The sequence below is a fragment of the Patiria miniata genome, unplaced genomic scaffold, assembly GCF_015706575.1.
Source record: "Patiria miniata isolate m_02_andy unplaced genomic scaffold, ASM1570657v1 HiC_scaffold_14, whole genome shotgun sequence".
In the NCBI taxonomy this organism is placed as follows: domain Eukaryota; kingdom Metazoa; phylum Echinodermata; class Asteroidea; order Valvatida; family Asterinidae; genus Patiria; species Patiria miniata.
In genome coordinates, this window is record NW_024037052.1 from 5,932,904 (window position 1) to 5,957,480 (window position 24,577).

The 24,577-nt window shown below is 41.0% G+C and overlaps 1 protein-coding gene across 7 annotated transcripts; it reads right to left on the minus strand.

The window, feature by feature from the left end:
- Window positions 1-1,841: 1,841 nt before the first annotated feature.
- Window positions 1,842-24,566, minus strand: LOC119721964 (acyl-CoA dehydrogenase family member 11-like). Of its 7 annotated transcripts, none has more exons than XM_038191926.1 (19): window positions 24,478-24,566; window positions 23,704-23,737; window positions 21,950-22,091; window positions 21,425-21,524; window positions 20,204-20,329; window positions 19,025-19,186; window positions 17,989-18,165; window positions 17,381-17,507; window positions 16,035-16,189; window positions 12,970-13,076; window positions 11,539-11,683; window positions 10,228-10,435; window positions 8,155-8,262; window positions 7,715-7,813; window positions 7,156-7,222; window positions 6,347-6,432; window positions 4,511-4,734; window positions 3,394-3,510; window positions 1,842-2,279 (listed from the first exon to the last, which is right to left on the minus strand). In XM_038191926.1, exons 3-19 carry the CDS (start codon window positions 22,072-22,074, stop codon window positions 2,061-2,063), a joined length of 2,352 nt encoding a protein of 783 aa, XP_038047854.1. In that variant the 5' UTR covers window positions 22,075-22,091; window positions 23,704-23,737; window positions 24,478-24,566; the 3' UTR covers window positions 1,842-2,060. The 7 variants fall into 7 exon arrangements, with proteins under 7 accessions (XP_038047854.1, XP_038047852.1, XP_038047856.1 ...); XM_038191924.1 differs by having other exon boundaries at window positions 21,950-22,097; XM_038191928.1 differs by having other exon boundaries at window positions 23,673-23,737.
- Window positions 24,567-24,577: the final 11 nt, after the last annotated feature.

The following is a 24,577-nucleotide window of genomic DNA, read 5'->3' on the forward strand; positions in this document are numbered from 1 at the left end:
TCAGGTATTACGCATCAAATTTAAGAGAATATTTGGCGCCACAATTTGCGTCAGGTCCTCCAATTCTCACAAGTTAGGGACCCACAATTTAACATTTTTAATACATCCCCCAGAAATTAATAAACATCAATACCATAATTGTATGAGGTAATGCACTACTAACCAATAGGTATTCTGCAACTTAAGAAAAAAGAGGTCAATGTATCAAAAGTGCGAATGATTGAAGGTGGGTGACGGCTACGAAAGTAAAGAAAACATACTATAAATGGAAATATATTCAACTGTTCTCGCTGATGCAATCAAAGTGCATGATATTAACAATGCCAGAAACTAAAATATGCTAGCATTCATTACCTTATTGCAACTGTTATCATTATAAGTAGGCCAAACTCACACTACTGCACCAATACCAGTTTCAAAATGATTCATTAAAAATTGAGAGCAAAAACTGTTAGGGACTAGTATAAACCTAGAGAGTACCATAACATTTCATTTTAGTTTTGTGTGTGAGATTCTGAAGCATTCATTAATGTTTCTATTTATGAACAATTATTTCATAACAATATACATCTATGGAAAATACGACAATGTTTCAAGGAAAAATTTTATTAAAATAATACGTTTCATTTTATTGTTGTTTTTTTCTTTCTTTTTGTTTTTTGTTTTTGTTTTTGTTTTTTCTTTTCACTTGAATATTTTATTTCCAAGATAAACATCTATAAACGATAATTTGTGACTCCGAAAAGAGCATGATAAGAATTATACAAACAGATTAGCAACACAGGATGCTTGATTCAACATGATTTGGAGCTACAACTACATTCATCTTGTGAAAGAAATACCATCAGCCATGTAGGTTGCGTTCACATTTTATAAAGTACACGGAACAAAATGAAGTAAGATGGAAATAATAAACAGAACTACAGGAATGAACAGAACTACTGGAAACTTCCCTCATGTGCAAAATTAAGACTAGAAGCTAGACTGAGAGTTCATACTTAATAGACTTGCCGAGAAGACATCTCATTAAAGGGAAAATACAACATTTGCAAACATCAAAAAATAAAACTACCAAATCATTTTGAAATACCTTGCTGGACTGTTAGTGAATGACAGTGTAAAGCATCCTGTAAAATCATGGCACCTGGTATACTGTCATATTCAAGAAAAGTGGTATTTTTGTATCAATTTCCAACGCTGATCGGCCGATCAGCATTGGAAAAACTGGCTTTTTTTCAAATACTGGCCCCAATTGACCATCGCACTTGTTTGCAATCGATTACACACCTATGAACGGGTACAAGCCAGCTAGACTGGTTCCCTGACCTTACAATTCCCCAATGTATGTAAACTGCTCTGTTTCTTCTTATATGGAGTTTAGGGAACCAGACTACAGGAAAATGATCGTTTTTCTTGGTTTTTATAGCATTTTCGAACCCAAAACCTCAAAAAAGTAATTGTAACTATATTTGCTATATATTTCCAACCCCCCAATTCCATCCATTTCTGAAAATTACAGCAAAAGCAAATGATGTATATTCCCTTTAAATTCAGCAAAGAGTGATTTATAAAATACCTTTTCGGGCAGAAAGTCAAAGCAAGTCAAAAATTATATATTTCCAACAATTTTATTCATGTTTTGTGAAACACGCCTCTAGCTATGTTTATGGTATGTGCCTCTCGCGGACAGTAATAAAAATATCCTTATATTGAGATTAGCGCATGCTGCGCGGTGTGGCACAGAATAACATGTGCCTAATTTGTTGAACAAGGTTTTCATTAGAAAATTGATAACTTAATTATGAGATGCTGTAATATCCGAGTTCGGTTGACTCTCAAACTTAGAAAAGAAATTAGAAAGTTTGTATCTTATCTGATGTATCAAATCAAAATTCAATTTGAGATTTAGTTTTTGAGGGTGCCATAACCCCGACCATTGCATATGCTGACTGTAATACTTTCATTCAAAGTTTACAAAATGATTCAAATATTCAAATTCCGAGAAAAATACCAGGCTGGTCTAACAGTGACCGCACATGTACACCTCCCTACCAAGCTGCTTAGAGATTGGATTTAAGCGCTTGCTCCTTGAGCTCCTGCAGACCAATGCTGGTCAGATGGACCTCATCGGGTCCGTCGGCGAGTCGCAGGCTACGGGCCCCGGCGTAGAAGGCAGCGAGGGGGAAATCCTGGCAGACTCCACCACCTCCGTGGATCTGAATGGCTTGATCGATGACGCGGGTCAGCATACGTGGAGCTACGACTTTAATCATGGCCACCTGGTCACAGAAATAGGGGCAAAAACAAAAAAGTTTATAACACCAAGACAAGGCAAGCTTTAATAGTACAATTGGTCCCAGAGTGCACAGAATTCTTTTCAATTGACTCAGATTGGCTTTTGACTGGAAGCTTCTTTTCATGCATCTGCTCAACACAATGGGCTGAATTTAACCCACTCACTGGTATTCCTACACGATAGCACTGCCCAGCTCACAAGTCACAGTGAGTCAGGGAGTCAGTAAGTCAATAACTTTGTCAGATGGTACGCAGAGAACTGAAGGCCAGCCTTCTCTGAGGCCCGCAAAAATTAGCAGTCCTTTCCAAAGTTCTCATGGAAAATTGGCTGCTGTTTGTCAGTGAGCAACATCGGGGACTTGCCATGTAATCATTTCTGTTCAATCAATTAAGAATGATGATAACGGGTACTTAAACAGCGCTTTTAACTAAGATCAAAGCACTTTACATTATTATTACCCCTGATCATTGGGCCAATGAAACTTTCCAAAGACTACACATGGCTACTATCAAGGTTTTCTCGCAAGATTCCCTGAAGTACCCAGAGTTTCTTTTGGATACTGGCAAAGTTTTCCCTGCAACTTTTTCCAAATTATTTATTAGATGGCTCTCACTGGAATTACTTTTGTAGTCTAGTAGTATGTGGAGTCTGTTACTAGTGTTAGTATATTAAAATACAAGGTGGTGGCGTACAAATTAGGCCAGAAAATCTTGGCAATGTGGTCTCGGTATATGAGCTTTTGATTATGGGTAGTCATGTGAGTACTTTTGCATACACTGTATGGACCCCGTGCATAACTACCCCCTCGACTGTAAGAAAGAGAGAGTTGGGGGAGACCATTGGGCGAGACATTCAAACACACTGCTGATGACGGCTGCTGCTCACCAGAAGATGCTATGTGCACATTCAGCATAAAATAAGTTGTGCATACTTTAATTCGCGCTATACGCGTGGGGACCAGTACGCACACACAGTGTGTCCAAACCACGGGGCCCTTGAAAGTGTTGAACAAACGCTCCCTCTTGTTCGCGCACGGAGACCATACTGAAGCTGTTCTAAAAATAATTCCCTATGTAAAGGTAGATAGACAAACTTGCCTGTTTGCGAGCTTTCTTGGTCCCGTACTTGTCGATGGTATGAGCCGCCTTGAGAGTCAGCAATCTGGCCTGGTCTATCTCCAGACGACATTCAGCTATCTGGTGTTGAACAACACCCTACAGAAGCAGGATGGCATAAAGAAGGGCTAGAGTTTAGTGGCATGGAATGAAGAAGCTGTTTGTAACAAAAGACGCCTGGGCCCAATGTCATAGCTCTGCTAACCAAGGAACTCTGCACTGATGAAAAAATTATGTGCTTAAAGTGCCATTACAAGCCCACCGGCACATTCTTTAAAACCATTTGTGACCCGCTCCACACACGCTGTGCATTATCGTGTAATGCCCTCGAAAATTTCTTCAAAATCTGATTTTCCTCTTTTGTTATGAATGACATCTTTAATACCTAAAGATTTAGGGTTCATTCACAGAAATGTTGATTTCGATGAATGAAGTGGGAAAAAACTACAATTTTGAGTGCATCGCGCCCAAATCTACAACAGAGCCAGCTACAGGTATTTCGAAGCCTGTTTTCTCAGTGGTGTAATTCGAACTCCAAGGAAGTACTTAACATGCAAATACCTCATATCTCCACATGGGTGAAAGCTATGAAGCTCTATCATATACGAAATGAAAGCATACATTGTGGGCTATCCAACCATGTCTATACGTCAATTTCACTCTTTTTTTGTGACATAATACCTTGTTTGTGGAAGGGGTCACATTTTCAGTTTTTGTTTTCTTCTAACGATATCTTCATCAGGCAAAATAATTTCAATGGGCACTTGATATTGGTCCTTCTTCACTTTCAGCAAGTTTTGTTCTCATAAAGTTGATAGGTCCGTTTTAATAACCAATGTTCCTATACATGCCTTTGAAGTTTATATATTTCTAATGTAAAATTAGAAATGGTAAAATTTCTAATGTATTTCTAAAGTATATATTTCTAATGTAATGACTACTGTGATTTTAACTGTTATTTTAACTTTTCAAAATCATTTTATTGTACATTAAACCGCAATTCGGCCATCTGGTCGCAAGGGTTTGATAATAAATAATAATAATAAAAAAAAAAAATAAAAGTGTTTTTGGCGAGTCATTAACTGCCTTCGTTTCTTACCATTCTGGCGAGCTCTTTTCCAAACGCCTTTCTCTTAATGGCACGGTCACACATCATCTGCTGTGCTCTCTCAGCCAGACCGATGGCGCGCATGCAGTGGTGGATACGGCCGGGACCTAAACGCCCCTGGGCAATCTCGAAGCCACGCCCCTCGCCAAGAATCATATTGGTGGCCGGCACGCGCACGTTGGTAAATTCAACCTCAAAGTGGCCGTGAGGGGCATCTGCGAACAAAAGAACATGTGTTATTGAAAATTATTACAATCATAGAATTTTTTATTTGAAAGCTGCGTCCTCTGCATCAATGCCTGATGAATTTCTAAGGCTTGCATCACACAGCATCCTGACTTTGAGCATGATATCTGGAACCCCAGGTGAAGCCGAGGGTGCTATGCGCCCCGAGGGGGTTAAAAACGGCATACCCCACATCACAGCAGTCAACAATTGTTTTGTTAAATCAAATTAGGTTTTGCCCTTCACCGACGTTGAAACGTCGGTAAAGGGCAAAACCTAATTTGATTTATATCACCCCGACGCAAAAATTCCATCTTATAATAGTTTATGCGGTACCTGCTGCTATGTACATCCGATTCAAACCAGCCAACCGATCCCGTTAGCTCAGTGGTCGAGTGGTAAGACATCTGCACTAGAAAGCAGGAGGTCGTGGGTTCAAGTCCCACCCGAGTGATTTTTTCCAACTTTCACTCGGGAGGTAACACACTGAGCATACAGTGTTTAAACATTGGTGAAGGGCAAAACCTAATTTGATTTATATCACCCCGACGCAAAATTCCATCTTATAATTTTGTTATATCGTGTCAATAACTCAAAAGGATATATGGTTGTATAAACTTACTGTGAGAAATAAATTAATCACTGCGATGTAACCTTTAATAACTAAAGGTTTTGATGTCCTGCCAGACATGAGACTGAGCATTTGACGTTGCAGTTCTCATTAATGCGCAAAGCTAGCACGCCGGCAGGTTCCACACGAGCGTGCAATGCGTGCAATGAAGGCATTACGATATCACCTTCAGTGTGTGACATGCGTCTTTATTGTCCAGACACGTGGCCGTCCTAGACCAATGAAATTACAGTAGCCGCGCACAAGATATAACAAAATATCGCATGTGACATGCATGTGTGCCTTCATGTAGTTCCCACCCAGTAAAGACTTCAATTGTTGTTGGCCGGATTAATCTATACTATTGATGTGCATCGGGTCAGGTTGACCAGGCCAAACTGACCCTATGCATTATAGATATTGAGCTAATCCGAAACGAAACCGATCTGAACTCCGACCCGACTAAAATTCAAGGAACATGGACCTGAACCAACCCGAAACTGATCCGACCCGAAAAAAAAACAACCGAATATCTGGCTAGGACAACTGTGTCCGCTTTTTGTGCCTGAACTTATATAGCCACGCCGCATGAAAATTGTTGTCTCTCGGTAAAGAATCACACCGTATATGAATACAGTACTATGAAGACTCATATGTTACCTACTGTTTGGCCTACACGTTATAGACTGTGCGTGATAGACCGCATACATGTACCACAATCACATTTGAGTGGTGGATTGCAATGGTTGTACCGGGCACACTAACTCTGCAATATTGCAATGTGTGAATTTCCAAACTGTGGTTAACTTCGGGTTTTGCACAAGATGGCTTAACCGAACCGACCCGACCTGAAAATGGCAAACGCAAAAACCGACCTGACCCGACTGAAATGATAGAAAAACCAACCCAGCCCGACCAGACCCGAACCGAAGGCGGTTTTGGGTCGGGTCAGTTTTGGGTTGGGTTTGCAAAACATTAGTCTATACATGTACCTGGACTACCAAACACCATTAGTGGTCTGATCTTCTTAACACCGGGCAGATCCATTGGGACTACAATCATGCTGTGCTGCTGGTGCCTAAAAAAAAATTTAAACCAATTAAAAGAGATCTTATCAGTCATCAAATGTTTCTTATTTATCCTTTTCATTTTAGCCATCTTGAAGGTATGCTTTTGTTCCACAGGGATATGCATTTACTTAAACTGAATTAAAAAACCCTCAAGATGTCTGCTGAATGTAAAGGGTCTATTGAAGAAAGTTGAAATCATTTGTATGTTTACAGTCTAACGCAAAGCACATCTGAATAATTGCGCAACTACAATAAAATCTTCACTTCTGTGTGCAGTTCAAATGGCTGCATCAGTTGATATGAGATCTAGCGTAGCAAAGCTGGTCCCATTCTGAATCTACATTCAAATGATTCAGAATGGCTATTCACTGAAAGTCTTTTCATGCATCCGGTGTATACATTGGGTTTAGCTCTTTACGGGTAATCATATACAATAGCACTGCAATTACATAATTCAATAGTCGGCACGTGTTCAACGTCGTCTTTCAGTAACTACCAAAGCTTCCTGCAGGGTGAAGTTGTGAAGGGCGCTATTTAATGAAAAATGAGTACCGGAACACCGGCAGCTTAAAATCGCTAAACCGAATGATCCCTATTACCAACAATTTCTGTGGATCCTGCTGTGTTCGTTATAGCAGAGTTCCACTGTAATACATTGATAGCAAATGATGGTGGACAGTGCAGAAATAAATAAACATTGAAAACAGCAAGTGCTCAATTTGCGAACCTACCTGGATTTATCCTTGTTGGGAGTCAATCCCATCAAGATGGCTACCTTACAACGGGGATCACCAGCACCTAATAAAGACATGGATCATATGAAACATCATGAGAGCTTTTGGAACAGCTTTTTTCTTTTTCTTTGTGCCTTATAACCACTTAAGTTTAATTCATAAATATCGTGACAGTTTACCAATTCCTACTGGTCGAGAGCCCATCACATAGTTGGTCTTAAACTGCGGTTTACACAAAGGTTAATGACTTTTGAAACTCTCCGTGCCACATGTACGCAGTACGGGCTGCATGCGCCTATAAACAGGTGCTTTAGAACAGCTGATTATGATCTCCATATACGGAGAACAAAACTTTGAGAAAACCACGCGAGTGCGATGCGCACATCAGTGGCCTGACCATGGAGTAAATTGTTGAACAAACCTAAGTCAGAATTTCGTCAATACTTCGACTTTTTAAAGTTTTTGACCAAAAATGTATTTATGAAAGGAAATAATAGTGTGTTGGAGCAAACTATTATTCCCTTCATTTTGAAATTCATTGCAACAATCGACTTACCGCTACTCCACCACTTCCTGCCATTGATGACATAGCTGTCCCCTTCTCTCACGATGGAGCATTCCATATTGGTGGCATCGCTTGACGCAACGGCTGGCTCTAAAGAAACAAATGATCATGCGATGGTCACCTTTCAGTCTTTTTCACCCCCCACCACCCCAAGATTTTACCGTAATTACAAATATGCTTTATAGCTGCAAGCAAAAATTCTGCGGATTAGTGCTGAAATGGAGGTGTTCTGGTACTATGCATTTATGAAAAATACCTTCCAATGCTACAATATTCCACTGTTAATCATATGTACTGGCCATGCTATTTTTTTATGATTTCTAAAACATTGCTGTTTTTCTAGAAATACCAAAGTTAATTGCTTTTGAACGAGACATCGATCAAAACCATTCTGTCCCGGTTTCAAAAACTTGTTACGACTACTCACATACCTGTCATGCAATAGCAGGAGCGTATCTTCCCATCCAGCAAAGGTTGCAGCCAGGTTGTCTTCTGCTCTGGGCTCCCATACAAATGCAAGACCTCCATGTTGCCAGTATCTAAAAACAAAAGAAGTCAATTAGGTACGATTAATGTTTGGAAAAATATGCTTTTCAAGTAAAGCATACAATATTAACTCGTCTTATCTATACTAATGACATAAATCACACTTAATATAACACATATTTTATATTAGGCGAAAGCAGAGCACTTTGAGCGCCGCCTGTTCCCGCAGTTTATTGCTGATGGCAAAGATTGTTTGCCCTCCGATAACAAAATTATACATTAAAAATTAACAATTAACAAAATGGGCAAAGCCTGTTTGCCCTTCCAATGACTAGATCCTTTTGGACCATTAACAAAATGAACAAGTTGACAGTTTGCACTCTAATACCAAAATGAAATTGCAAGTTTGGTCACATTAAACCCATTATCAAGACTTTAGAATACCAATTAGTCTCACATCTTAAATATACCATGTTGTATTATGCATGATTTAGATAACACATCATCGGAGAACGCGACGTCCAGGAAAAAACAGAGATAAAATTGTTAAAATGCTCTGAAAACCTGTGCCCAACAACATTCAACGCTCTCCTCCGTGAAGGTGTTGGACTTCACCTTGTATTATATTATGTTGCCACAAATAATCTTTTTTCCAAATATGTTTCTATAAACGTTATTTCGAAAATAGTGTTGTCACTATGGAGTGCTCGCTAGAACTGACTTCATTGTCACAATACCTCTCTATTAAACCTTACTGCCAACGCCCTATTATATAATACCTCCTGGCTTCGTAATGCACACTATGCATTGTCCGAAACTCTAATACAAATATTTCCCGCTATACTGCGAACCGCGGGAAATGAATATTTCACTTTAATACAATGATGGATGTGATCAAATATGTTTCCAAAAGTCCAATTTTGAATTGTTGAATTCTTTTAATGAGTAATCTATTACCGTCATAAAGTGGAATAATGAGGAATTGACATTGAGTTGATACAACATGTCATCTCCTGTGCAGGTCAACTTGAGCTAATCTTAGTTACTTTACAGCAGCTGAGTTATTTACAGCAGCTGATACTTGTAAGGATGGGTCCTGAAATTTCACATTGAGTTCTTTACAGACTGGGTGTGTGTGTTCACGAGTTGTTCAAGACTTGATGGCGTGAGAAGCGGATATTTTGCCCACAAAGTTTTGTAGTCAATAATAACCAGACTAGGGTTGTAGTGTGTGTGTTCTTGTGCAAGACACTTTGCACTCAACGTGTCTCCCATTGATTTCCATAAAGACTGGGTAGGACAAGCGTACACTTGCGCGCGGTGAAGATTCGGAAAACGCGTGTGTGAACGCATTTCAAACTTTCAAACCCTCACCGATGACTACGCGTGTGTGCACAAAATGGAAGGCGCTGTGACCTATCTAGTCTTATTAATGGAGATCAATGGTGTCTCCCCACTCAGGGGAAAATGGGTCCCATTGAGGGCAGATACTAGAGGTAGTTGTGTTTGATTTAAAGCCGGTTGCGCCTATGCAGCAGCATCAAGCTGTATACTCCCCTGGGAGCCGAGATGATCTTTGGCATGTTTTCATTGGTCCAATGAGCAGGGGTAATAATAACGATGATGCACCATGCATTGAGCACATAGTTGGTGGATATGTGTGTGCATTATATCCATCCATATCCATTTTACCATCCTCAAAACAAATGGCAACCTGAGGCAAAACACTATGGCCAATACGGACTCCGTGCACAAGTACCCCCTCAATGGTTACAAATGGAGAGTTAGGGGAGACCAGGACCAGGTGCCCATGGCACCAGGCACTCATGAGAAGACGTTCGTGCAAATTCAGCATAAAATTACCTGTGGGTACTTTGCACCACAAACGCGCAAACAGGTGCGTCCCTCCCACTGGCACTCTGGGAAGTGGTCGCAAATCGCAACAAATGTATTTACATTTCGTGCATTGAGTCCATATACAGTAACACTTATTATGCGTCTAGCTTAACAGTACATGCCTGGCGCACTGCAGTTGAAGGGTTCTGAGCCGATGGGTGACTGTCCCATAGCCTCCGCCATGAAGGCATACTCCAGCTGGCCTAGGCCACTCTGGGCTGGCAGGAACAGGTTCCATAGTCCCTGAGCCTTGGCTTTGGCCTTGAGCTCTTCCATGATGGGTGGCACGCACCAGATGGTATCAGCACTCTGCACCTGCTTAAAGTACATCTAAGATCCAAGATAAATATCAAGTTAAACCCTTAGCACCTGTAATACATTGTATTACATTGTATTTAATCTCTGATGAAACCATAAAACCATACAGTCGGGTGGCGCAGGAAGTAACAGTCAGTGCAGTTTGGGATGATACAGGACTTACAGGGTTCAAGACCAATACTGGCAAGAGAGTCCGTAGAATGCCATGGTCCAGTGGTCATACTGTTTGACTTATGTACAATGGCACCTGGGTTTGAACCCTACCAGGAACATGGTGTTTGTGCCCTTGGGCAAGACACTTAACTACAATTGTCTCTCTCCACCCATGAGTATGAATGGGTACTTGTGAGGGTAGAGACAGAATGTGCGCTGATATCAGCTGCCGCATGGTCTTATGGCCTGATGAACATGGTAGTAATTGTAAAGCGCTTTGAGATTTTTGAAATGATGGCAAGCACTATACAGGGTGGATAAAAAAAAAAACCCAGATATTATTGCTAATTGGAACAGAAGTAGAGCACATGTGAATCAAAGGGAGATATCATCTGTTAGGGTTGAATCTCCTCTTTAAAATGACACCCTGATCATGTCCTTACATTCACTGTTGACTGAGCAGTGACCAATTTTACGAAAGGGTCTATTTAGAGAATTGCGCCACTTTTCAATTGTGGTTTTTGTGGTGTCATTTGTCACAGAGTGAAAGGCCATGGTTGCCATCAAGGCAGGTGGAAAAAAAAAAAAGATTTCACCATGAAAAGTGGCGCAATTCTCTAAATAGACCCTTTCGTAAAATTGGTCATTGCTCAGTCAACTGTGAATGTAAGGACATGATCAGGGTGTCATTTTAAAGAGGAGATTCAACCCTAACAGAGGATATCTCCCTTTGATTCACATGTGCCCTACTTCTGTTCCAATTAGCAATAATATCTCAGTTTCATTCTTTTTAATCCACCCTGTATAAGCATTACAATTATTATTCATATAGAGGAAAGCTTTAATGTTAAATCAGTGGCCTAGGTCACTGGACTTGGTCCAGCCATCATGAGAATATTTCAAGCCTTGCACTGCAATCAGATTGAGAGTGCTCTGTGCTAATGAAACATCATCACATTTACTTCTTCAGCAGGTAGGATCTCATTCTTGATAAAGTCTTTGACTTTCTGCAGAATCTGGCTCGCTCTCTCCGATATCGGTTGAGATTCCAGCACTGGTTTCATCTCCAGAATGATAGAGGACGTCTGACTGCCAGTTACTTCAGCCCTGTGTAAAGGTAACAAGGCAAGGTATGCCTGGTAATGCTGGTTTGAAGCACACAAAATTCCATTCAATTGATTCAAAGGCTACAAAGTTTGTAGAATATATGCTGTGCTGGTAAAGTAATTGAATTGAAAATCCTGTTTTATGAAGACCTGACTTATTGCCTACTCATGTATCATGAAAGTACACAAAAACAAGCAACGCCAGACTAATGCAAATGTGCTGTAGTTGACTTGGTGCAAGACGTTCTTAACGGGGTAGTTCGACATACCGTACATACACGTGCAATCGATGGCACTAGGTGCTGACGGGTCAACCGTACTGTTTGGTCGAATCATGCCCACATCCAAATTGATGAAAGGCACTGATATTTAGCCTTCAAAGGCTCAGTTTCTTTGCTGCCAAATTTATCGCTTTGTCCACATGGTGGGCATTTTCTATCCATGACGCATGTAGGCTCGCTTGCAAGCTGAACATGCCTGGATTGAAAAACTGCAGTACATGTAAGTACAGAAACCAGACATGCTTATGTCACGCACGCATGCAAATGCACACTCCGAAGAAGTACTTTGCGGACTGTTGGCGTGTGTGTAAAGGGCTCCTGCTTCAGTGAATCACTGCCCAGTCCAATAACCTGTGCTTACTAAAACATCGCACAGCTAAGGACGTCTTGGAACCAAGACTAGTGCTGGAGATAAACAGGCAGCTTTGTAAGCTGCTCCCAGACCAGTGTCACAAGTGACAGTCAGTCAGTGAGATAGGTAACCAGTCTTATTCACAAGTGACAGTCAGTCAGTGAGATAGGTAACTAGTCTTATTCACAAGTGACAATCAGTCGGTGAGATACTTTACAAGAGACTCAGTGAGTCATGAGTCAGGTACAAAGAAGATTGTAAACTGGCCCTCCGGTACCAGTCTGTTGATCCAACAGTAATTGAAATGGGATATTATACAAGATTTTTATCGGAGGGGGAGGCCAGGGGAGGGGGAGGCCAGGGGAGGGGGGGGGGGGAGGGGGGAGGGGGAGGGGGAGGCCGGGGGGGGGGGGGGGGGGGAGGGGGAGGCCGGGGGGGGGGGGGAATTCCGAAGTGGTGGCAAAATTAAGGGTAGGAAAACTTTTCTTTAAGGTTGGGAGAAGTACTATGATTAATATGTGAGAACTATGCACGTGCTGTTCAACAGTCTGGGTGAACTACCGTGCAGCATACAGTGTTTATTCTAAGCTGGTTATTGTGTTTATTGTTTTGAAATTTGTTTTTAAAATTTGGAAAACAAGTTTGTGTATTTACCTTTTGATCTGTTCTAGTCCCACGCCTAGCATCAAGTTGACAATTTCCTTATAATTGCTAGCAAACTCAGAACTTGCATTACCAAGAAGGGCACGACAATACACCCCCTGAAATGAAATAATGGAGCAACTGTAAGTACCAAAACATTATTAAAAAAACTTAATAAGAATTGAAATCAGAATTCACAGGTTCATAACTACCAGAGACAGTTTACCCATTGGTATTGGTCGAAAGCCTATCACGATGGTGGTCTTAAACTGCCTTTAAAGCTATGGTCCATCATCTGCAGCTATCCAAAGTAACTGACGTAATTACTGTGGTAAAACATACTTGGTTGAAAGATAGTAAGGGGACTAAACTCCCTGTGAAATTATCCTTTCTGGCAAGCTGTCATTTTGAAGAAATCAACGAAAAAAGGCCTTTCCAACGGCACAGTTGGAAATTTCCGTTAGTACAGTCAAACCTGCCTTAGCGACCCACTGTACAGAAAGACCACCTGTCCGTAACGACCATTTAAAAGTCCCCGCTGACAAATCCCATTACTTAAGTCCTGTATAGAAAGACCACCTGCTTAACGCGACCAGCGACTGCACATTTTGCTTCCCTAGGAATGCTTAAGTCTGTACAGAACGACCGCAAGCCATGAAAAGCGACCACAAAATGCCCACTTGTTTCTGTACAATGGTTGATTCCTTACTCAAAAGAAAAAGCAAGAGCCACATAAACCACTTCAGAGGATTAGTAACTCAACCACAGGATTTCCAGGACATTTTCAAGCTTAATCTGGGTCTGTGGTCGCATCAACAATGCCCCTATTGTCAGTGCAGCAGCTTGGATAGCTGAGCTCCATTCAACAAAATGCACTAGGCATGTGCATGACTTGTGACCTATCAGTATCAGTCTCGTCCACTCACATACTTTTGTTATCATTAAAATAAATTAAATTAAAATTCGTTTACAAGTTTTCTGAAAAACAAAAACCAACAACATACTCAAGTATTTTTGTTGTCAAGTTTATTGATCAACTTTATTTTTAAATCGTGAAAAAAAGATTTAAATTTGTTTGTGCTCTTGATCGACCTTTGAGCTTTTCAGCAAGTTTGCCAGCATGTGCAATTTTGCACATTGTGTTTACACAACATCGCGTAGATTGCATCTGCCCTGTCATTTATAAAGCGAGTTTGTTCCAATATTGCTTTTGAAAAAGAAAGAATATGGCTCCAAATTCTTCAAGCCCGAATCCTGGAAGGTATTATTGAAGTTAGCTTTCACTTCAAATGAAAATGGAGGTCATAACTTAAGTTGATCGTGTGATCGTTGAGAATCTCGGAAAGAGAAACTTCCCCTTTCTTGTAGGACCCTACTTTTACTTGTGGTTGTGCAGGTATTGCTGCTCCAGTACAGCTGATTCTCACATAATATTAACATAAAATAATAAACACTTTTTGAAATCATTCACATTTATGACTTTTAATTTCATTATTTTGTTTAAAAGAAAAACAGTGTAGTTATGTTTTAAACAAATAACTAAAAGAAAGAAGAACATACATGTACTTTTGGATAAGGCAGGTTTAGACTGTAATGACCCCCCGCATTAAGTTAGGGAAGCCAAAGGGAGGGCAAATATTTCCAACCTGTACAGAGAGACCACCTGTCTATAAAGACCGCTTTTATTGTTTCCCTTCAGCGGTCTTTCTGTACAGGTTTGACTGTACTTTTGGATAAGGCAGGTTTAGACTGTAATGACCCCCCGCATTAAGTTAGGGAAGCCAAAGGGAGGGCAAATATTTCCAACCTGTACAGAGAGACCACCTGTCTATAAAGACCGCTTTTATTGTTTCCCTTCAGCGGTCTTTCTGTACAGGTTTGACTGTAGTTCGTTTTTTTTATTCGGCGAAGCGCGGGCTGGCGTTGGCATGACGCACACGTGCGAGCAGTTGCTATAATTCGTCGGATCAGTGCGCGACATCGCGTAGCTGCAATCAGCTCAGTGAGAACGTGTCTCGGACGCTGAATTCAGGCCCAATTCAAAACATGATTCAGCAACATTTGATTTGAAATCAAGAACCTGTAATGTTGTTTTTCTCAAAATATACAGCTGAATTAACCCTAAAGGGGCCGGGGGGGCGGAATCCGCCCCCCCCCCTCAACATTTTCCGCGATAGCTTCTAAAAAAAATTTTTTCGCGACCCGAGCTGTTATGACTTTTTAGCCTCGGGCTTTGCGCATCTTTTGATACCAAAAACATAAAAATCGGACCACGGGTTGGCCCGTAGCGAAAACTTTTCCGGCGCTACGCGCCGTGAAAACTGATTTTTCGCATATACGTCGTGTACGCCGAGCAGAATTGCCATTCATACATATGAATAATTAATTAGCCATAATTCCAAAACCCTTTGACCTATAGTCATGAAATTTCTTGGGCATGTTTAGGAAGAGTTGCTCTATGCATGTGCTGAGTTTCAAAATTTTTCGTCACTCGATGGCCGAGATCTTAGGGGGGGGCGGAATCCGCCCCCCGGCTGAGAGATGGTCAAAATAACCCGGCCCCTTTAGGGTTAAGCTGAGCTGAAACTTCATTAGGTTAGTTGTTCAGCACCTTTCTTTAGATCTCGAGCACTTTTGTTGCTTCAAACGAACAAAATGCACAAATTACCAATGATGGACTATACCTTTAAACACCAGTCAGTGTTAAAACACTGATGTTTAAAACTGGCCGTGAGACCCTGCGCTCCACGTGTTTTAAACGTGATGTTTAAAACCGGTTAAGGGCCCCGTCACCGATAATAGCCCTCGCCTTCGGCTTGGGCCATCCTCTGCGGCCAGGCCCCTATGCGGTTTTAACCCACATGTTTATCACTGCTCCATCACTCTGTTATCCCCTTCTGTAAAGTTATTTTGGGGCATTTTTTTTATTTAAAAGCTTGTGACTTATCAAATTTTAAAACTGACAAGTTTCAATCCAATTATTTCATGTTCAGGGTTCACACTTAAAAAGAAAAGAAAAAACAAATTGAGGATGTTCTTTACAAACTAGAATGTCTTTCAAACATAGTAAGTCATACTTGGCAAATGGAAGCCATCTTGAAGAGACAAAGGCCCAGATAGAAGTGCCAGTGCGGGAGGGGGTAGGGATGGCCTCTGCGCTGGCAGTACGCCATGATGTAGTCTACCTCCCTGGGGATCCCGGGAACCCTCTCCAGTGGGGAGAAAACCTCCTCTGTAATGAGCACATTCAGGTGAGAATAAACATTGCAGCATTGCATTTCTTACATTTTGCCAAAAAAAAATAAATGTTGGGTTTCCAGCAATATCGCCAAAACAATTAAGGGTCGGTTGGTCGAGATTTTATTATTTTTTGAGAATTTTGTTTTTTAACCCTTACTCTCTGAGGGTAGTTTACTGCATGTCAGTTGGTTATGCCAATGCCCTCCAGCTGCAGTATATTGGCAGATAAACTATCTTGACAGTGAAGGCTCCAATTGGCAGGAGTTGGAGGCCCTGGAGGGTGCCTGATACTGACCAGCTGGGGGCACTCACTTTGTTATCAGAGGACTCTCATTGTTCTCTGTGGCATGTATTGGAGTGCCTGTCCAGTTACCCTTGAAATGACATGGCAGATATTGGAGGGCCATGCAAAAAACATAGGAGATTTTCTTGAGGCACATATTGGCATGCGTTGGAGGGTCAAGTAGGGTAAGGGTTAATGTTGTATGTACCTGTGCATCAATGCCAGTCTTTGCATACATGTATTTCCACTGAGGTATGTTTTAAATTGTAATATAAAGATATAGAATGTCCTAAGAATGACTTTTTATACTTTTATCAGGGCTCCGAAATTAATGGGGAGCAAGTGGCTAAAATATGCCCGTAAAACTCCAAAATGCTAAGATTGTTTCTCTGGTGTAGAGAGCAACTGCTAGTGCCCGTCTTCATTTCACCATGGAGGAATTCCTGACTTATTTCATTTGTGCCACGAAGGCTATTGACACTGACACACAAACACTTGCTTCAATTAATATAAAAATATATTTAAGGTTGATGATTCTTAAGAATAATGGAGAATTTAACCAACATTCTCAACGTGAGTCACAACGGCCACTGGTCAACTGGTAAATGTTGGTAAAAAAAAAAATTTAAAAAAAATCATCGCCGACTCTATGTCCGGTCGGGTTACTGGAAACACAACATTTTTTTTAAGGGGGGGAGGGGGGGGGGGCCTAATGTAAGAATGGACAATGGAGCTTGCCCATGCACAGTAGATGGCGCCTTTCGACCACTTTTAAATTTTCCTTTGGAGGGACACACTTCATGCGAGCACTCAACACCACTGGCTCACGCAAGTAAAGTGTGAAGTACGCACGAATTGATATTATCTCCAGAAAATGACTTAGGAACAACAGATACTCACGTTTAGGGTTCATAAGCTGAATAGGCATCTCCTCAGGGTAGTGATATTGCATGCAAGCATACGCAAGATCAGTCAGTGGCTCACCGAGAGTTGATAACTCCCAGTCTAAGACGGCGATAACCTTGGGCTGAAATCAGGGAAAAAATGTAATGATGTGGATGGGCTCCTTGCGCCGAAAAAAGAGCGCCCTTTTACCTAGCAACGACGTCCCATGGGCGGGACATTTCGCTGGTTGATGCGCACCGTTTCTTCTGTGTGATGCACGTACACCAGGGGATTTGTTCTATGTACACGCAGTGGCCGCGCTTAGCGGCAAATGAATTGCAGTCAGGCAAGATGGCGTCGGTCGGTCACCCCCAACTGTACTCTCTTTGCCGGTGAGGGTGTACTTGTGAACGGAGCGGATAGATGTCTTTCCTCTATATAAACTTATCATAGGCCACAATTTTTTTATCATATTTGCTCATTTTCGCATAATAATAAAATACAGAGCTCCTCTGACGGGATCTCAAATAAAATGAAATTTTGGGTTTTGTTTTTTACAAAAAACAAAAAATCACAAAAAAAACACCAAAAAACAAAAAACGCCAACAAATGTAATTCCTCACCAGTGTTGGGTGGAAGATCATGTTGTCAAGCCTGAAGTCTCCATGGACAATGGTAGTCTTTTCCTCAGCCGTTGGTTTGTTGTCTACTAACCACTCATGTAGCTGCTTAGCTGTGGGGTCGTCTGGTAAAGAGGCTAACTTAGTGGCACCCTGAAATTGTCTGGCCCAGGTGTTTATCTGTCGACAGAAACCATGTGACATGGTGTTTCATGGCTACATGACCATAGACCCTACATTATTTGATGTTTGTCATCATATCAAGATTTCAAGCATAATACTTTGTTGCTGAAATCAATCTGTCTGCCGATAAAAGTATTATCATAATGATGTACCTTAAATGTTGACTTATTTTATATTTTGAACTGTGAAAATCGGTGAATAAATGGCCGAGAACGATCTTTTCACTGTGGCCGTTTGTGCTGACTCTCGTCCCCAAACTTGCAGTTCCAGAAAGCAGTGTGGCTAATAACAGGTGGTAGTTCATTTAACCTTCAAGTGATTTATGTGGGACAGTAGACTGGGGATCAGAGTTTGTTTACTTAAGGAGCCCCACAGAGGTCCAAAATGGTGCCTGAAACAAGCAACTTTCTTAAGAGGGCCGTTTTCGTCATGGTGGAGTATGGATAGCACTTCAAAACCCTGCACAATTCATTTGTGGGGTTGAGCTCAGGACAAGCAGGCAGATTCGATCACACTTCACTGCTCTCCACAATTCTGGTTTTTGTGTGTGTGCAGTGACTCTCTGTGTGACACAGTTACATGTACTTAATAAACATTTCATGTCCCTTCACCTGAAACTGACCTGCATGATTTTAAAGGGTTTTACATATTGTTCTGAATATCGACTTCCCACCAGGAGGATTAATTCACAAGCTTGCTCAGTTGGGGCTCGAACCCAAGACTTTCTGCTCACAGGTGCAGACGTCTTTCCACTCGATCACAAAGCTTGCTGGGGTAGGCTGGTAAAATCTTAAATATAAAATTCATAACTCTACAACTCCAGGATTTGCACAGTCAATGGTAAAGCACACTGTACCTGACGTCCACAATAGTTGCCCTCTTTGCCAAAGCCCTGCAGACCGAGCTGCTTCCAGTCCAAGCTGTGCAGGTGAGCTAAGGTAGAATTCATGGCATTGTAGATCTGCTTGCGTTCGGATGGACTCATGTTAGGCAGGGTGACATCTCGGAATATACGACCCTTCAAGAATGCAATATAAAGATATCATTACCCTAAAACACAAGTACTATTTTATACAGGGCACATATCAACCAAACAGGTTCTCTCAGTGTGGCCATTATCCATTTTATTATCCCTGCTCAACTCAACTCAGTGTAGTGTATTACAACCCTATGCTGCGATTACAGGTGTGCTGGGAAGTAACCCTAAGAAAGAGGAAATTCCAAGCAGTTCAAGATTTTATACAGTGTTTTTCCAATTTTTAATGGCATAAGTGTGAGGTGAAAAACAAGGAAATCGACTGATCCGAGGAAAAGTTGCGTACTTGAATATAGGTCCAAGGGAATAACTGAAACGCCCTTTTTCCTGTTGGAACACTAGAAACAACCTCACCTAACAAAAATTCAGATCCAATGGTAAAACGCCACTATTAAAGTATTTTTATATATTTTTTCATTTTTGTGTGTGGCTATTTTGAGTTATAATTTATCAAATTTTTTTTTCACCATGTGAGGCATTCTGTCATAATAATAATAATAATAATAACTGTATTTATATAGCGCTTTTTGCCAGAGGATACAAAGCGCTGGGGAGAATGCAACCAAGCCAGGTAAATGAAGTATATGAACTTTATGAGACCCATTATGTTGCACCTTAAAAGGGTTTACAAGGTGCTGCGGCGCATAATTGCTGCCACTGCCAGAAACATCGGGGCAAACCCCTTCTCTTAGCGACAAAGTGTTACTGGGTTCTTTAACGTGCATTACACAACACACGGGACCTACGGCTTAACGTCCCATCCGAAGGACGAAGCAATAATGGTAAAGTGCCTTGCTCAAGAGCACAAGCACCATGTTCCCACGGTCAGGACTCGAACCCGTGTACCACGGCACACGAGTCGAACACCATAACCATTGGACCACAGCGCCCCACGTCATGTCATGGTGCACACATCATAAACACCTTCTTATTATTTTCTTAATTGATTGTCCTGATTTAATTTTGTTATGTAGAGGATTCCGTGCAGCGTTTACAAACCTTCACAAACGACATCACGTAGAAGTCAGTACCAATGACCGATGCATCACTGCAGTAAGCTAGAGGCGTGGGTACAGGGAAGTTGGCTCTGTGTAGGGCCTGCTGGACTCGGTACTCACGGTCAACCTAACAACAGCATAGAAAAATAAGATATTCATTCATTTTTTTAGGGGCAGTTCACAATTATCAACATTTTCACGTGCGTACAAACCGTACGCTGGAGGGGAGGGGGTTAATGGCCGCCGTACGCTTTTTTTTTTTTTTAAATGTCGATATGTTTTTTCGCCCGTTAATGCCCGCCTAACGCTTTTTTTTTTTTTAAATGTCGATCTGTTTTCTCGCCCGTCGCCACAGCCGAGCCGGTCGCGCCCCGCGCCAGGCCCCGCATTGCATCCCATGAACGTATTGTGTGCAGCATGCGCAGCATTGTCCTACACACGTACATGTACATGTACATGAAAATGTACTGTATGTACATGTACATGTATAGTACAAAAACTTGATCTACAAAAGTTATAAAAACCCTTTAAATCACATGCAAGTGTCTATATATAGACTTGTGTGAAAAAAAAAAAAAAAAATTTCGTACACTTTTAGGGGGGAGGGGGGGGGGGTCTTGAAAAAGTGTACTCTTTGTACACTTGTGAAAATGTTGATAATTGTGAACGGCCCCTTAGTGCTATTTGATTTAATGACATAAACCACAACGGAAAACTGACTAGGTGCCAGTTAAGTGGAGTCCCCTAACGTGGCGCACTTCCATGTTTCCCTCAACTATCCTCATGCAGTGTTGCCATAAGTCTTTGCTGACAAACTTCAAATTCATTCATTTCCAAACGTGAGTACTGGTACTTTCACCTTAATAATGCTAGCTATTGAAGCTTTGTTAACAACTTCAGTGTCGTGAAATTTAGTCCGAAATTTAAAAACGGTGGCATCCAGAAATTGGGCAAGCTGACTTTACGGTACCCAGATGCAGGCCGGGTTGTGAAAAGCCCGGAAAACCGCCAACATAGGGTTGGAAAGCTCAGTTGGTAGAAAACCAGTATGATAATCCGGAGGTTGCAGGTTCAAATCACCCTCCAGTCAATTTCTTTGTTCCACTTTATAATAACTATGAGGCTTCGCAGATACCACTATCCTCATAAACTTCAGCATATTTATCTCTTGTGTTTATCACAAAGTGAGGCACTGTCAAAAGTTATGTTCATTATAAACTACCTGGTGAGCTCCTTTCAGCAATGTGCCCGGCGGTTTCTTGCGCATGACATACTCACAGCCATCCTTGGCTAGGTAGAAAGTAGGGTTCGACTGACCAGACCTATATCACAGCAAAAGAAAATTCAATGTTTTTAAGTTTAAATTGTTCTAAATAAGTCTCTGGGGGAGGGGGGGGGGTTGTTCTGTACCCCATGCATATGCATATATACACTGAGCGATAATTTGCTTTTGATAAATTGTCATGAAATCAATGTACAAGTTTCTCATATTTACTATCTACGAGCTAGGACCAGCTTTTATGCATCAAAAATCGTTATACATGTATTGTACCTTTCATCCCCACCATTTAGATTCATCTTCCAAGAAATACTAGATAACAATACGGCTTAAATTTGTCAACAGGGGTAGCGCATTTTGTAATGTACATTATGTACAGTACATAAATCTTTATTGTATACATTTATGGGATGCGTATGGGTATTGTAAACTTATAATTTATCATTTTGAAGTGAAAGTTTAACTCACGTAAACTGCCGCACATGGAGTGGAGTTGAACTTTGAGGAAATCCTGGCACGTTTCTCCTCAAGAATGCGTGCAGCTTGTTCTCGTCGAAGCGATGCTTTGCTCTGACTTCACTTGTGTCTTCCATCTCTGCTTATTCAACGGCTATTACTACATGTAGTGGCAAAATGTAAAACAAAAAAAAGTTATAAAAAACGACATCTGCAACCTTAAAGTAATCTTCTTTTTAACTTTTTTGTTAGGCATAACTTAAACCTTATCTGTTGGCAGACAAAGACATGGCAGAAAATGTGATTCTACAGCATATGCCATGCAAACGATCATAATTTGGTGCATTTGTGGAGCGTCGTGGCTGGGTAGCCCCAATATAATGTGGCTCAATACTGGACTTCCTGCATCATGTCCATATTGTTACAGGGGTCCTACATGTACCTGTTAACATGGTTAATAACTACATGTAGGGAAAATCAAAGGTCACATCAACTTGGGTGAAAAAAAAAACAGTCTGGATTTTGATTTTCTGAAAATCAACTTTTCCCCTCAAATAGTGTAGTGTTGTGGCTCACATGCGGAGGAAATCCAGTATTTGAGCTACACGTTATTGAGCTAGTCATGGGGATGGTCAGACTGGGACCGTGAGTGCATAAAAACGTGCAAAATTACTACTGACGTTTTTTTACTCACCATTTGGCTAATTAATGCCCACACAACAATACATCAAAATGCTATAGTTGCAAGCATGTCACCTGCAAAATTTGAGACCTTAAATCCAATTTTAAGGCAAGGTTTTGGCAGTTCAAAAACCATCCACGTCAATCTCCATGCTCTGGAAATGGGTGTGTGATTCCCAATGTATTCTGGGTAGGTGTAGGAAGAGCCTTGCAGCTTACTTGTTTTTTAATCAATGGCCAAATGAACATAGCGCCCTCTGCTAAAAAATGAAACATTTTGCATTCACTCAGATCAACAAGAGGGCGCTGTTTTATTTACACGATGGAAATGTTATATAGCTGAGGAGTCTTTTTGCACAGTGCATTGCAGTACACATCAATGTGATGTCTCACGTATGGATTTCGATAACTCTCTGCAAAATTAGAATTAAAAGCTGAAATTTTGGTGATGCAATGCTCACAACAGCAACTTTCCTAGGCAGAAGTTTCGGGGATTATTGAAGAAACTGTAGTGAGTAAGAAGCTTGCAAATTTGATTCACACTGGTTTTATCATGCAGCACAAAGTTTTGCACGATATGGATACCTTAAGTTTTGGGACTCTCATACACAGTATTGAGAGTCCCAAATTTTCGGACTAGGGGATGGTCATCATATTTTGTCATCTTCTTCATCATTCTTCCCCCCTAAAAGTTCCCGTTAAATAACGGAGGTAATCGTGTAGTTTAGGATATCTCTCTGTTTATCACGTTCCGTTCATATTAAACATGATCAATCAAAACCTGACCCTCTTTCCACAAGTTCAAGTTAGAAGAAATTCAACATGGGACTATATAGCGAACTGTCCAAACACATAATAAACAAATGTTATTCCAAGTAACATAAAGTGTCTGTTCTCTTATAATTATATCATGTATATGGAAAGGGTGGGGGTGGGGGAGGGACGTTAAACTACACACGACTACCATATTCGAAACCCCTGCCCTCTTCCACAACATTCCTTTTGGTTTTCAAAACTACTATTAAAAAAAATCCATACAGGAGCACCAACTTACCTGCCCCCTAACACATCAATTTTCACCTCACCTTGTGATTTCACCCAAGGGGAATCCAGGAAGCTCTGGAAATGCGAAAAAAAAATTAGGAAAAATGTGTTTTTAGAGTACATTTTGGATGCACACGTCGTGCAGAACTAAGTTGAAGCTGCCGGTCAAAACTGATTGAAGTGTCTGGAAGACAGCGGTACGTTATATGCATGACATCGACAACCACGACAATGCATGAGCCGTGGCCATATAAATATAATGTTCACAATGCCACTTTCATGGGTCTCAAGACTGTGGATTATAACACTCCAGTTAGTCTTAGCTTGAGTAACTCCAGCTGAAAAAGCTCATCAGGAATTCACATGTTTCATGTGAATTCCTGATGAGCATGTTATTGTTAAGCTGGAGTTCAAAACGGCTTACTTCCCAGTTACTTCTAGAATTAGAACTTCTAATCTCAGCAAGGCTTCTCTCCGTCAGAGAACTATATAGGCCTACTTCCCAGTCACCCCTTACAGAAATTGGTTCGAGTTTCTTTCAACCCACTGCTCACCTGTTCAAGTTAACAATAGTCTCAATGCCAAAAAATATGCCCACCAAAGAATTACATGCCAAATATAAATACTAAAATAGGCCTAGGTGCTACTGCCATGACAAGACTGCACGGATGAGGACAAAAAGAAATCAAAGGTATATTTATTTATCTTGAAAATTTATCACAGTTTATCATGTTTATACCGCAGTTGGACCGAATGCAAGGACTGAATCTATACTAAAACCCTAGACAACATGATTAAATACAAAACTTATTAACTTATTATCGGCCCTCGCTCCAAAGTTCACGGTTCTGTCAGTAGCCTACACATATCATCACGATCATCAATAAAATTGGTGCCACTGTCATGTGTCTCGCC

Coding starts and splice junctions, on each gene's coding strand:
- LOC119721964 (XM_038191926.1), bottom strand. CDS start 22,074: ATGGAAGACACAAGTGAAGTCAGAGCAAAGCATCGCTTCGACGAGAAC. Junction 19,187..20,203: donor ACGTGATGTCGTTTGTGAAG/GTTTGTAAACGC, acceptor GCATTCTTGAAG/GGTCGTATATTCCGAGATGT. Junction 7,223..7,714: donor CAGGAAGTGGTGGAGTAGCG/GTAAGTCGATTG, acceptor TGTCTTTATTAG/GTGCTGGTGATCCCCGTTGT.